This window comes from Silene latifolia, chromosome 11 (genome assembly GCF_048544455.1).
Source record: "Silene latifolia isolate original U9 population chromosome 11, ASM4854445v1, whole genome shotgun sequence".
NCBI lineage: Eukaryota > Viridiplantae > Streptophyta > Magnoliopsida > Caryophyllales > Caryophyllaceae > Silene > Silene latifolia.
The window spans coordinates 86,928,180-86,944,332 of NC_133536.1; the positions used below are offsets into that span (position 1 = coordinate 86,928,180).

Consider the following 16,153-nt stretch of genomic DNA (forward strand, 5'->3'; position numbering starts at 1 on the left):
GAATTATGATAACATCGAGAAAGAGCTTCTTGCCATTGTCTACGCTTTAGACAAATTCCGTTCCTACTTACTTGGATCCAAAGTGATTGTCTTTTCGGATCACCGTGCTCTCCGACATCTCTTGATAAAGAAGGAGGCAAAACCAAGGTTGTTGAGATGGATTTTACTTCTTCAAGAATTTGACTTGGAAATAAGAGACAAGAAAGGAGCCGAGAATGTAGTGGCGGATCACTTGTCAAGGATCCGGTTTCATGATGAAAATGGAGAAACCCCGATCAATGACTCATTTCCCGACGATATTTTGATGGCCATTCAAACACAACTTGAAAGGCACATCACCCCATGGTTTGCCTATTATGCTAACTATATTGTTGGAAAAGTACTCCCTCCAAATTTGAACCACAACCAAAGGAAGAGATTCCTATTCGAAGTGAAGAGGTACTTTTGGGATGACCCAAACCTCTACAAGGAGTGTAGTGATGGGCTCTACCGGAGATGCATCCCTCAATGGGAAGTCCAAGGAATCTTGGAAGGGTGTCACTCATCACCCTACGGTGGGCACCACGGAGCAAGAAGGACCATTGAAAAAATTCTTCAATCGGGCTTCTATTGGCCTACAATGTTTCAAGACACAAAAGAATTCATCATTCATTGCGATGCTTGTCAAAGAACGGGGAATATCTCTTGGAGGAACGAAATGCCACAAGGGGGCATTCTAGAGGTGGAGATCTTCGATGTTTGGGGAATCGACTACCAAGGTCCCTTTGTGACATCCAATGGGAATAAGTACATCCTTGTGGCCGTGGACTACGTCTCAAAGTGGGTGGAGGCAATTGTCACTCCAAATGATGATGCAAAAACGGTCTCCAAGCTCTTCAGGAAGATAATCTTCCCAAGATTTGGAGTTCCTAGAGCAATCATAAGTGATGGAGGAACGCATTTCCATGAGAAGAAACTTGCATCTCTTTTGACCAAATATGGTGTTCAACATAGAACCGGCTTGGGATATCACCCTCAAACAAGCGGTCAAGTTGAAGTTTCGAATAGAGAGATCAAACAAATCCTTGAGAAAGTTGTGAACAAGACCCGAAAGGATTGGAGCACAAAGCTTGATGATGCTCTTTGGGCTTATAGGACGGCCTATAAGACTCCCATAGGAGCCTCCCCTTACAAGCTTATCTATGGAAAAGCATGTCATTTGCCAATCGAATTGGAGTACAAAGCTTTTTGGGAAATCCGAGCACTTAATCTTGATCTCAAATTGAGTGGTCAAAAGAGGATGATTCAAATTCAAGAGTTGGAGGAATTCCGACTACAATCCTATGAGAATGCAAAGATTTACAAAGAAAGAACGAAATTACTCCATGACAAGAGAATTAGACAAAAGGCCTTGCACAAAGGAGACAAAGTCCTTCTATTCAATTCCCGCTACCGACTTTTTTAAAGGAAAGTTGAACTCTAGATGGATGGGTCCCTATGTGATAACCGAAGTTGGAAAATATGGAGATTTTGAACTCAAGGCGGAAGATGGAAGCAAGTTCAAAGTCAATGGTCAAAGATTGAAGCCATACTATGAGGGAGCGTTTATTGGAGAGGTCGAGGTCACCTAACTCGGGCCTTCTCATCCTTGAAAGAACCATCAAGGGAGAGTTTGGTGGAGTCCTCCCTAAAACACCACTTGTAAATATACTAACCCTCTAACTTGTATTTTTATTGCTTTTCTTTAATAATAGACATAAATTCTTTTCATGAGAGTAAGTGAGGGAGGGTCACTAACGAATTTTGAATGAAGGAAGGAACCAATTTTCAGGTGTGGGGAAGCATCTATGAGAGGAAAGGAAGTCAAAGGAAGAATTCACAGCTTGAACACGTGCATGTTCCCTGGAATCCGGCCGTCTTGCTGGAATCCGGGAGTCCCGAGAAGAATCCGTCCGTCCTGCTAAGCTGAGAATTTGAAGATTTTGGGACTGAAGGAGAATCCGAGCGTCTCAGAAGGGAAGACGCTCATCCTGAAAAATCCGGCCGTCTCTGCAGAAATCCGCCCGGCTTTCTACCTGTGCATTTCAAGAAATTTCCCTGGAGAAGAATCCGTCCGTCTCTGTGAAAAGCCGCCCGTCCCGCAATTGAAGAATCCGAGCGTCTTATGCTCGGGACGCCTATCTTTGTGGCATCATATTTTTGGAAAGTTAGCTGTGACAGAATCCGGACGTCTTACCTAGAATCCGCCCGTCCCGATAAGAAAGAATCCGAGCGTCTTCTGCTCGAATCCGCCCGTCTTCCTGCGTTGATTTGACCCGTCTTTTCTTAATTAAATTACACCCCACCACACATTTAGTGATACATCAGCCTTCCTTCCACTTGCATTATAAAAACCCACCTCCTTATGACTCCAAAGCATATTCCAAATCACTCTTTAACCCCACAAAATCAAAAACCCCCAAATTTCTAGGGTTTCAAAGGCAACACTCAATCAACAAGGAGCATCTTTATTCCTTCACAAATCAAAGAATCCAGCTTAATAATCAAGGAATGGCACCAAGGAGATCCTCTTTTAGGAATGGGAGAAGACCAAGGATGAGGGGAAGTTCTTCCACCTCCCATGTCAACACATTAAGAAGGGAGCATGAAGAGATTGTAGATCTTACAAGACTTGATGACTTCTCAAATGTGGAATTTATCAATGATGTGCAAAGATTAGTCTTCCACCGGCTTCTAAGTAAGAAAATTCTTCCTACTAAGTTTTTATGTCATGATACCTTGAGGAAACTTGGGATTTATCACCAAGTGGAAGCTCTCTTTGAAGTATTTGGTCTCTCCACTCTTTTCCACATGTATGAGCAAATTTATCGATCTCTTGTGCTTGAGTTTTTGAGATTTTTGAAGATTACAACCTTAAACAAAACAATATGCATAGAGTTTAGGTTGGAAAATGTCCCAAGAATGATGACCCTTGTAGAATTCGCAAATGTGCTTGGACTCGATGTTTCGCCTACCCGAACATCGAAGACAAAGAAATACAGTGTTGAACCTTTGTGGAGGGCCATGACCGGCCGGGATTTCATACACAACAAGGAATGTCTCGCTTTTCATATTCAAAATCTGATTTTGAGACTTACTTATCGATTCCTCTCGGGTACTCTCTTTGGTCGCCGAGATCCGGCGATCGTGAACCAACTAGACCTTGTGTTTATGGAATCCTACCTCAATATTCAAAGAAGAAGTGTGTACCACTTCAATGCACCTCTAGTATTACTCGAGAAATGGGCAAAGTTTAGGAATGGTGATGATGACGGGATGAAACACATTGTGAATGGAGGACACATTACTAGGCTTGCGAAGCATTTCAATCCGAGATTCAATGAGAATAATGAGTATGCTCCACTTTCGGGAAACACGAGGATAAACGAAGATCTTCTTCTCATTCATCATCATTGGATAACCCTTGAGGGGGTTGATAAGCGGATCAAGTGGTTAACGAAAGGAAGTGATCCGATATATCTACCGATGACCGGCCTAACACGAATTTCCCCAAGAAGAGGACCTTTGTCTTCAATCCCTTCCTACCTCATCCCTCCAAACCCAACCCAACCAAGACAAGCACCACCACCTCCAAATCCTCAACAACAACAACAAGAGCAACAATCCCAAGATGAGAAGATCAAAGTGCCTCCCTACCCATTTCCTTATCAACCGTACAACCATCCCAACCCCTTCATCCTTCCCCGTGATGACTTTGTCACGGGAATTCTTCAAGATTTGCACTTCCGCCAATACGAAATCAACGTGGACAATTACTATGCACTATATCCTCAATACCATGATATGGTTCAAAAGGGAAAGATTAGTGAGGAAGGAGCATTTCCCTCATGGGCTCAAATGGACTTACTCTTCCCCAATTCGGAGAGGGCCAATGAAGGGGCAAACGGGAGACAAGAGGAGGGAAGCAACAATTCTTGCGGAAGGGACACGGTGGAGCTTGGAAGTGAAGATGACGAGTTCATGGACCCGAATATGAGTGATGCATCAAAGGAGATGTGGGATAGTGATCTAGAAGGAGATGATGCCGATCTCTAGAGGATTACTCCATAGCTAGGTGGAGCGGGCGAGAGGCACCCACCTAAGTTTAAGTGAAGTTTCCTCATCTCCTCTCTTTAATTTTCAAGTTTCATGAAAAGAAGTTTGTGTTTTGTTAACTTGTATTTTATTAATCTTGATCATTGTTGGAGTAGTCCTAGCACCATAGAGGACTAACACCTTGGCCCATTGAGGTGTTCTCATTTTATTATTCCCACTTTTGAAAATCCAAAATGACAAATTTTGTTTCATGCATTGCATAGTGTGTGCATGAACTACACCCAACCTTAGGACATTAGCAATAATATCTAACTCGGTTTGGGGAAGTACACGCATACACAACGGGAGGTAATCTAAATTATCCTCTCCGTCATAAACAAAAACCATGCATCATGTAGTGTAGATTAGTGTAGCTTGCATTTAGTGTAGAAATCATGCATCATATTTGCATAATTTCCCATCATTTTGGCCATTGAGGACAATGCCCATATTAGTGTGGGGATGGGAATTCTAACTTAACTTTTATTCAAAAATCCAAAAAAAATTGAAAAATTTCGAAAAAACCATAAAAATTTGAAAATTGAAAAACCAAAAACAAGTTCTTTTCCTTTGTAGTGTAGTTATGTATATATTGTTGTATATATTGTGTTTGTTCTATCCTTGTTCACATTGAATGACTACGCCACATCCGAGACATGAGGATATTGAAGACCGCATGGTATGATCTTTCCAATCTCCTTTTTCCTCTTTATGTTAATGACTATGTGGCTTTATTTTGATTGATGCGGTATAACAATGTGAACTTAGGACTTGCATTTAGTTTATATGTCATATTAGTTGGTAGAATCACTTGCATTAGGATGTATATAATAGTTGCATCATGGCATGTAGTTCCATTTAGATGAAATATTTTGAAAAGTGCCTAATTGAGAACTTTGACAAGAGCAACTAAGCCATTACAAATACTTTTTCAACTTAAGACTTCGCCTACTAGAATGGTTGTAAAACACCCTAAATTGTGTCATACTAGTGTCTTTTGACCCATGACCCAAAGCCTAGTCAAGGGTTTGCATGTGAGTCACCTATTCCAACCCTGTGATGCGATGTGGACTTGGTTAACTTGTCTAGGTGACCTTGATTGACCTTGTGGTACGGCAACCCAAAAATACTTTCTATCAATAAGTTTGAAGTGCTCATTTCAAAGATTTTGTTATGTGGAAACGTTTTATTGCTAAGGAAACCTCAAATGTTATGAAATGTTGAAATATTGAGAATTTTAGTTGTTTTGATGGAGGCGTACCACTTCGATGTGCTTTGGAGAGAGATCCATTGAATTGGGCCCCCACACGGTTGTGAATTCGACCGCCCAGAGACAGAGTGACTATCACCCCGAAAAGCTATTGTTTAGAGGTTAACCGGTTGCCTAATAAGCGATTGGCGAAAGCAAAGGACATTAGCACGGAAGGGACAAACCCCATCTCTAATTTTTGAAATGTGAAAGTTGAATGAGGTCAATTTTGAATACTAGTCATATCCACCCTTGTTTATAACGATTTGAGCATTTCATTCCCCAAAAGCCTTTTTGTCAAGCCACTTTGTCGAGCTTGGGACGATCCATGGCCTTTACTTTTGTAGAGAACTCGAGACTTGTCATGTCATATGCTACTAGCATCATGGGGATCATCATTCCATACCATCCGATCGCTCTTGACGAAAGTATTTGGAAATTGAGGACGAAAGTAGTCTAGTTTAACACCATTTGGAGGTGATTTAGTGCCATCCTCTTAGCCTTAGTAATTTGTTGAACTAGTATTTGTGACGGAATATATGCTCTTAAATTTGTTCTCTTTTAGTTGACTCCGCCACTTGATGAGGAAGTGACTATTCCTTTTGTAGATGCATCCATTATTTGATTTTGTGTGCTTAATGTTTGGATGTGTCGCCATTTTGGCAAGACCCACCTTGCCTTGCAAGAAGGCATCCTACCTCATGGTTGTCTTGTTGTGAGTTGAAGGGGTGGAGTGAGACCCGCTAATTGTCTCATGTCGGCTATGTTATTAGGTTAGTTTAAATAATGGTCCTAGTCTTTGTCACCTCTTTACTCGGGACGAGCAAATGTTCGTTTTGAGGATATTTGATGTAACCATAATTAGCGCATATTTAGTCCCGAATTAGCCTTGTTCCCATGCTTTTTAATGCATATTTGGGTCATTTATTGTCTTTAGTTCTTTGTTTTGCATATTCTTTGAGGTTTTGTGTCCTTGGTAGGAAAGGAGTGCAAACCTTGCATTTTCATGGCAAAATGAGACTAAATTTATTGAATTCATTGACCAAGAATCAAGGAGAGACAAGATTAGAAGGCCTTTGTACATATTATAGTAGTTGGGCAATGATGAGGAAAGATCCTTGCATCCCCGAGGAAATCCCCAAGGATTTTATGAAGAAAAGGGAAGAAAAGAATAAGAAAGCAAGCTGAGCAGCAATCCGTGCGGATTGTACTGAAGACGCCCGTCCCCAGCACCACAATCCGTGCGTCTTCTACCAAAGACGCCCGGGCAGCAGCCACCAGAAGACGCCCGTCTTCTCCCAAAGATGGCCGGGCAGAGACTCCTGAATCCGGCCGTCCCGAGCCTAAGACGCACGGATTCCAAGACAGCGCAAATTCGTTTCTTCAAGCTTCAAGAAAGATGCCCTTCCTTTAGAAAATACCGGCGTTTCCCTAAGTAGGGACTTAATCATCATTTAAGTTCTTAGTTAACCCTAATGCACCCACCTAATTTCCACTATAAATACCCCATTAGTCTAATTAGAAGAGCATGTTCTTCTTATCAATTCTTAGTGTAGTTAATATCAATCAAATCTCTCTTTAGTTTTGTAATCAACAATTAATCAAGTTCTAATATAAGTTTTATTTCCTTAATCTCTCCTTTGTTCATCCTTTATTTTGGGTAATTGAAGATTATTTGGGTTATTATTGGGAGATTGACAACCTCTCAATCAAGCATCAAGTACTTCTTTTATTCTTGCTTTATTATTGGAATCATTAGTAGGTATAATTCTCTTAATCCCTTTTTAATTATTGCTAATTACTTTCATTTATTCATCATGTTTTACTTTATTGGTATGATTGACAACCTTGCTAGCATGATCAACATGATAATGAGTGAGTAGTCACCTAGCTAGGGTTAATGGGTAATTAGGGGAAACCAACATGGGGAATGATTCATGCTTAAATTAATATGCTTTCATGGTTTATTTGCTTGCTTGTTTTGATCTCAATTCATGCACATGTTATGTTTGATGAAATGCGAGCCTATGAATCCTTACATTTTTTACCCATCACCTATCTTTTCAATGAGACTTGTAAGACATAAACCAACTCGAGTCTCATTAGACCATGCACGTTGTTGAGTAGGAAAGACTAAGTCGACTTGTAGGTGTTGTACAATCTAATCGATTCGGCTCCGGGACCCAAACTTTCCTAGGATTGTAAGATATAACCCAACTCAATCCATCACAACAATAATTGCTTGCTTATAATTTGAGAACATGTTTGTATGATCAATTCCCATGATTCCCCTATGACCCCATAATACCCTAGTGCTTTTTATAAATTGTTTACAACCCTTTTAATTCATCTTGCTTATTTACTTTCATTGCTATTTAGTTTAGTGACCTTCTACATCAACCCAAATTGTGACACCCCTAAGACACCACTAGTTGCAATACAAATTTCATTTCAATTCCCGTCCCTTGGGATCCGACCTTTACTTGCCTCTTTACTAATTATAGAGTTGTTTGTGAAGTTATAAATTGTGTTTTGGTCTAGGTGCTTCCAACGACAATTGTTCCGAAAAATAGAATATAGCTCCGAGTCCGACCAGTAATGTGTAAAAAAACTTTCTTTATTGCTGAAAAAAAAAAGAATTTCATAGTTGAACACACCAACACATATACCTAAGAGTTATTAACATATATGAGTAGTACACTTATGTAATTATGTATATGGTTCATTTTAATTGTAGAGCTAAATTTGAATGATGATTTGTCAATTTCTTACATTATTTTTGTTCAAGAGAGAGATATGGAAAAAAAGGATTAAATTGTCAATGTTCAAATCATAATCATTTGACTTATTTATTAATAACTAGTATAAATCCCGCGCACGTATGCGAGGTATTATAAATCTTTTAGTTTATAATATATTATTTATAGATTTAAAATTTACATATTATAAGTTTTTGTTATTTTAATATGAGGATAAGAAGTTGAAATGGAAAACTAATGAAAAGAATTGAATAAAATCATGAAATGTGTAGTTTAATGAAATTTGTTTGCCACAAAACTAATAGTCAATTTATAAATTGGATCAAATAACTTTAAAGATTTTTTTGTCACGAAATTATTAATACTAGATTTGGTGCTCGGCTACGTCTGGGCTATCTTTATTTACCATTTAAATTTTATTTTCTATAAAATACGATTCTCTAAATTTGGTTAACACATATATTTACAATTTATATATAGAAATTATGATGAGAGGTAAAATTAATCAACCAATTATGAGACACATTCACCTCTCCCGGTGTTAATATTATTACTTTCACTACATCCCCTGTTAATACTATTACGTTCACTACTTCTTCGGTTACTGTTGTTTGTTTTACTACTCATGCTATTTTTACGGTTAACCCGTTAGTTTGTCAAACTCATATATTTAAATAAATTAATATTTTGTTAAAATCGAATTTTTAGTTAATTTTTCATAATCTCTCCGTTGTTCCTACTATTACTTTCATTAAATGTGTTGTGACTACTATTACTTTGACTTCTCCCGTCATCATTATTTTTTCTTTCATTACTCCCGCATTTATTATTGTTAATTTCACTACTCTCGTTGCTATTATTGTTACTTTTCTACTCACATGGGTGGTTACTATCATAGTAGTTGATTATCTAGTTGTATATTTAAATAAATCTGAAATATTAGATTAGAATATTATTTAAGAGCAATCATTATTATTTACTAATTGAATTACAAATCAAATAAATCATGCAATATTATTTTTTTTGGAAATCTGAATTGATTTATTTACGTTATAATAGTTTCCTAAATATAACATATACTTGTATTATATTTGTGTAGGTTAAATAATTAATATCTTTATACTAATTAATACCATAAGTGAGACCCGTTTATTTTAAGGAAACTCGCCATATTCTAATATTCTCTAAATTTATACTTTTAACCAAAACTATATAATATTTACATTGAAGTCCCTTGTTCAAGTCCATCACACAGCGCTAGTAATTAAAAACTATATAGTATAATTAATTTGTATAGATTTATTTAATTAATAGAAGTCCCTTGGTTTCTGGAATTAATATATAGTACTAGTATTGGTGCCCGGCTTCTCCCGGGTTATCTCTACTTACCATTAAATTTTTTTTTTCATTAAATAAAATTACTTAAAGTTGCATAACCCATAAATTTATCATTAATATATTTTTCTATCATATATCCTAAAATTATGATGAAATAATTTTGAGACATATTCACTACTCCCGCTATTAATATTTTACTCTTATTAATGTAACAATAGTAATAACATTTCACTACTTGCCCGTAATCATTGTTACTTTCACTACTCCCGTTGTAATTATTGTTACTGTCACTACTGCCGCATTAATATTGATAATTTCACTGCTTCCACAGTAATTATTGTTACTTTCACTATTGCCTCATTAATATTGATTATTTCACTACTTCCGTTGTTGTTTCTACAACTTTCACTAATCTCGCTGATAATATTGTTACTTTTACTATTCATATGAGTGATTACTATCATATACTCCCTCCATTCAACTCCACTTTACATGTATTCCATTTCCGTCCATTCAACTCCACTTTACAGGTTTCCTTATTTGGCTAAAAAAGTTGACAATTCTATCTTTATTGAAAATCTTTATTTACAAAAAATGCCACCCAAACCCCACACTAACCCACCATAAACCCCACATTTATGTTTTTTTAATATTTTTAACCTTTTCTTTCTCTTTCCCCATGTACTTTTAATACTTTTTTTAATCCGCTCCTTAATATCCGTGTAAAAACCAAAGTTGCAAAGTGGAGTTGAATGGAGGGAGTAACTATATCCAATGTTACTACAATTCTTACTTTACTGACAAAATTACTTTTACTACTTAGGCATGTAATTTTAAGAGAATTATATATTTATATAAATATATTACATATATGCATTAAATCAAATCAAAAAAATTATGCAATATTATATATTATGGAATCTAACTTGAATTATTTATAACCTACTTATTATATTTTTGTATGTTAAATAATTAACATCTCTATACGTCTAATAAACTATGAAATTGCATAGATTTTAAATTTAATATATAATTTTATGATGATAATAATTAATACCATAAGTGTGCATTTTTATACTAATTAATTATTTTATTTTAAGGAAATTGACCATCTTCTAGTCTTCTATAAATATTTAGAATAATTACCAAGCATCTTCGTTCTTTTAGTCTCCGTGAAATTGACCATCTTAATTAATTATTTTAGTTTAAGAAAATTGACCATGTTTTAGTCTCTTACAAATGTTTAGGAAAATTACCAAGTTTCTATATAATTTAATTTTAACTCAAATTATATAATATTTGCATTGAGATCTCTTAATCGGGTCCATCACACGCTGCTATCGATTTAAAACTATATAATATAATTAATTTGTATAACTTTCTTTAATTACATTGAAGTCCCTTGATTTCTGGATTTAATATATAGTATTGATTGATTAGTTCATAATTGTTTTATACTAATTAAGTACATAGTGCATTGTTTTTTTTAACTAATAATATCAATTTATCGGTTTTTCATATAAGAATTTTAGATTTATACCAATTTTATTTTATTTTAATTAAAAGATTATAATTTAGTTAAAAAAAGATTATAATGATTAAAGATTATAACTTGATTAAAAGATAGTAATAATTTAATAAAAATATTATTTTGTTTCCTTATTTAGCTAGATTGTTTTTGGAAGGAAAACTATTGAGAATTTTTATTTTCTTAGGGCTTGCTTGAATTGGGGGTAAAAAGGAGGAAATGAATAGGAGAGTGATATGTAAGGTGCATTTTTCATGTTTGCTATTAGAGTAATTTCAGTCCAAAAGAACATGGCCTAAAGCTAAGTGGCCTTCTTTTTAGGAGAAATTTTTAGTGATGTATATCTATCTATCTACCTATCTACCTATCCAAGTGTTTGCATAAAATAGAGTTACTCATTCCACCAACAAAATGGATACCCGAGTGACGAGTGTGGAAAAAGCCAGTGCTAGGTGTCTGCCAAACTAGTGCAAAAAGACTGAGTGGTTATGCGGTCCATTCGTCCCTCGCCAAATACGTAAATCCCAAAATGCAAGTTTTATTATCACAATTAACGTGTCTGCCTAAGTTTTTATTAGAATCGGAAATATACTAACCATATTTCTAATTTCCCTGGAAACGTAGCGTGTTAAAATTCATAAGGAGAATTTTACTGTTTTAGTAATTTTACCCGGCTCAAATTCAGATTAAACCGGATGATTTACACCAAAACTATTACACCAAAACTATTTCTAATTTCTGTTTCAACCAACTCAAAACGATCAACAAAATTTGGTAATTGTAATGGACCAACCAACTCAATAATTATCTAAATAAATATAATTAACATTTAACTACTCTTTCCACTTGATCATTTATTTACTAGAATCATAGTAGTCTAGAGTGGAATAAATATAACTTTTGGGCATACACAGAGATTTATCTAATGCGCACCAAAAATAACGGCTACGATTCCCTCGTCATCAACTCTATAGCTCTCATAGTCTCTACTTTCTAGTGACCGAATTGCCATTTTAAACAAAATTACTAAAGATCGCCCCTATATTACTCATCTCGCCCCTAATGTTCATTTCACTTTCCAAAATTGACGATTAGAAACGTAAAAACTTTAAACGATCATAACTTTGTGCTCGGGTGTCCGATTTTGACGAATTTTTTTTCAAATCACTTAATTCGACGAGACGAACGCAATGGTAAAAAAAAAAAAATTGGAAAGTGGGCCCATTCGTGTGAAAAACACGAACTGGCCTAGGCCGGTTCATGTGGTTTACATGAACCAGCCTTGGCCGAGTTCATGTAAATCACACGAATGGGCCTAGGCGATTCATGTGGATTACACGAATCGCCTGAGCAAGTGTTCATGTAAACCACATGAATCGGCTAGTCAGGTCGGTCGTGTTTTTACACGAATGGACCATTTTTCAATTTTTTTTTTCTTATTGCGTTCGTCTTGTCGAGTTAAGTGATTTGAAAAAAAATTCGTCAAAATCGGACACCCGAGCACAAAGTTATGATCGTTTTAAGTTTTTTGGTTCATTATTCGTCAATTTTTGTCCAATTTAAATCGCTATTTCATATTATTTTGAGACGGTTTTGTTTTTGTTAATTTCTGAAGCGGTTTTTTTGAAATTTTAAATTTAAAATCGAAAATGAGTAAAAAGGAAAGTATATGGGGTTTTAATTACTCAAGGGCAAAAAGGTAATATTTAGGGGCGAGATGAGTAAAACTAGGGGCGATCTTTAGCAAACCCGATTTTAAAACCAAATGGTCAAGGAATTAGTTTAATTCCAAAATCCAAATAAGGCTGATTGATTTACACTTTGTGCTCACACCACCGTCCATTCGGCATTCACCTTTTGGACTAATAATTAAACGCAAAAAGACATACTTTATGGCCTTCATTATCACTAACTCATGTGACCTCATGATCACCATCTCCTACCAACAACTCTCCATATGACTTTATATATCTTCAATTCCACAACTACTCCTTTCATTCCATAAGCACCAAAAATGGCTTTAGGGGTTACAAATGTACGTCTGATAGCGACCGTGATTCTTGTGATAGTGTGTGCTTTTGCATTTGGTAACAACAATTTGATGGCAAATGGGCAATGTGAAGGTGATATTTCAGGGCTAATTAGCCAATGTGCCAAGTATGTGATGAAGGCGGGGAAGCAAACCCCGCCGTCATCAGAGTGTTGCACCGTGGCTAAGAAGTCTGATATTCCTTGTCTATGCAAGTATGTGACTAAGGATATTGAGCAGTATGTTAGTGTTAAGAAGGCTGTTTATGTTGCTCAATATTGTGGCCTTGCTCTTCAACATGGCTCAAAGTGTGGAAGTAAGTCTTTCCATTTACACTTCAAATCTACTCTATTTTTTCATTCTTTCATCCCTCTAATGCAAATTATGGACACTTACTTTTAACAAATTATTATCGAACAGCATATCAGTCCTAAACATGAAACGAGTCAAATAGATAAATGGGACAAAAAGTAGAATGTCTAAGAAATGACAATAAACTTGTGTATGAGTAGTATTTAACACTTAACCCGTTTTACCTTGAGACGGATATCGCCGTCTTGAGCGAGATCAACTAATTATTTACTCCCTCTGTCCCGGTTATTTGTTGTCCTTTTCCATTTTGGGGTGTCTCAGTCATTTGTTGTCTTTTCTATTTTAAGAATGAAATTGATGAGTAATTTGATCATTCTCATTCAATTTGTTCCACTTGTCATTTTGTTATTGACCTTTTCCTCATTCCTTGGTCTTTGTGTCAAAACGAAAGGACAACAATTGACCGGGACGGAGGGAGTATTAACTTTATTTATTTCAAATGAGCTGAAGCATCTATTTTTGTTTGCAGGCTACACCATTCCGTCTCAGTAAGTAGTGCCGCAAAAATATACTCCGTAACTACTGGCTTCTAGAAATGACGAATTAAACGGCTAGACTCTACATGTTGTGGCTCTCGTAGAATGTAATGGTTGAGTTCTTGTACTCTACCATAGCATTAGCATGTACCATGCCTTCATGTACTGTAATACTATTTATTAGTTGTCAAATAAATAAAAATATAAATACGCATGGTGTCCATGTATGCATGTGTTTATTAAGCATCATATACGGAGTACACATTTAGTTTTTTTTTTTTTTTTTTTTTTTTTGGCAACTAGATAAGATAGGTTTACTGCATCCTCATAGCTTCACAGGCGAGCGAGGCTATGAGCTATTTTATTGAGCTTTCTAGTCTAGGTAAATAATTGACACTAGGGGTGGTCATCAGTGCGGGTCAGCCGGGTCAGGTCAGGGTTTGGGAGACCCGGAACCGACTCGGGTCAGGGGCGGGTTGGGACGAGTTGAGGCGGGTCGGGTCGGGCCGAGTCAAAAGTGACCTGTGAGGCGGGTCTAGGGCGGGTCCGGGGACCCGAAACCGGCCCGGATATAAGGCGGGTCGGGCCGAGCCCAGGTCACGGGTCATAAGCGGGTCGGGTCCGGATTAGCAAGGCCGACCCGCACTAATGACCAGCCCTAACTGACACACAGACAATGAAATCTTGCCCCGATTTAGTACAAATCTTCCATTAACCCTCCTATGAGGTGGTTAGGCCTTTCAATACCCGCAAGTTGAGTTACCAATTGCAGACAATCCGAGAATATATCCTGATGTAAGATACCTCGTTCTCGTGCCCACATAAGAACCTTCTGAATTCCTAATGCCTCTGATTGGAGAGCGGATTCCGCTTTTATCTTCAATCCTCCTTCGAAGATTTTACCTCCCTTTTCGTCGTAGGCTACCCACCCTACTGCCGCATTTTATGACTTATGCCAGCTCGCATCCACCTTCACTCTTAGTTGATTATATTTCCCCGCTTTACCTACAAGATAAAACGGGTAGTTGTCCCGGATCATACCAAGGTCACTATTATGCGTGTCTTCCACATTTCCAATCGTTATCCCCTTTCCCTCCTTTATAACATTATTCGCCTTAATCGTAGTAGCCACCAGATATGACCAACATCTAAAGAAGCCATGTGGGTGGAAGTTGTCGCCTCTACAAATAATATTGTTACGTAGTACCCAAATGCTCCATAAAGTAGTTAGAAATTGAATGATTCTATGTTCTCCTTCCTACATCTTGTCTAAGTAAGTGATCCAGTTTACGAGCCATGTCTCTATGTTCGTGTGATGTCCTTGACTCGTGTTTATGCCAAGATCCAGCCCTGCCCAAATTCTAGCTACCACTTTACACTCCCTAAATAAATGTTCCAGAGTTTCTTGTTGTTCCATATCCTCTGTCCCACAAATGTGACATGAGTGATCTGTACCCAGATTTCTTTTAGCCAGTTCACTCCCCAGCGGTAGTGTCTTTGATAGAATCCTCTATAACAAAATTCTCCACTCTTTAGGCCCTGGTAGTTGCCATTGCTTTACTTTACAAAAAACTTTACCCGTAGCGCCTAGTCTCGTCTTATCCTTCGGTGACCCTTTTAATTCTATAAATTTATCAAAAAGTACACCATATCCATTCTTGACTGTGTAATTACCACCCCCAGTGTGTACCCAGAAAATATCATCCTCCACTCTAGATTCACAAACAGACATTGCCATAATTCTTTTTGCATGTTCATCTTTGAAAACTTGAGTTATCATGTCTTCCCTCCATTCACCTGTATTAGTACGTAAGTCCCTGATCTTGAGGTCTTTCAGGTGATTAAAAGCTTGTGTTAATACCTCATCCCTTGGTTCTGGATCTTGTCCATCTACTCATCGTGAGTTCCACACACTTAAATTCGACGCTATCCTTGGCTTTCAACTTATATTTTCCATTATGAGGTTTAGACCATAACTAATATTTCGTATGCTCCATGAACTGTCGCCTTTCTTTCTTCTGCATACACTATTCATTCCCGCATTTAAACCAAATAATGTTTCTCGGTAGACCTTGCAGAAGAGAGAGTCATGGTCCGAGACAATCTTCCATGCGTGCTTAGCTAGCAGGGCTTGGTTTAAACATTCAATGTTACGGATCTCAAGCCCACCACTAATTTTTGGTAGGCTAAGAAAATTCTTACTACACAAGTGCTTAATTTTTCCCGTCTTACATCCGGTCCACCAAAAATGTGACAGAATAGAGTTAATCTTCTTTGCCACACTTATCG

At 37.0% G+C, this 16,153-nt stretch overlaps 1 protein-coding gene across 1 annotated transcript; it reads left to right on the forward strand.

Moving 5' to 3' along the window:
* Positions 1-12,891: 12,891 nt before the first annotated feature.
* Positions 12,892-14,113, forward strand: LOC141611792 (uncharacterized). The gene is made up of 2 exons (XM_074430426.1): positions 12,892-13,332; positions 13,858-14,113. Exons 1-2 carry the CDS (start codon positions 13,002-13,004, stop codon positions 13,878-13,880), a joined length of 354 nt encoding a protein of 117 aa, XP_074286527.1. The 5' UTR covers positions 12,892-13,001; the 3' UTR covers positions 13,881-14,113.
* The last annotated feature ends 2,040 nt before the right edge of the window (positions 14,114-16,153 follow it).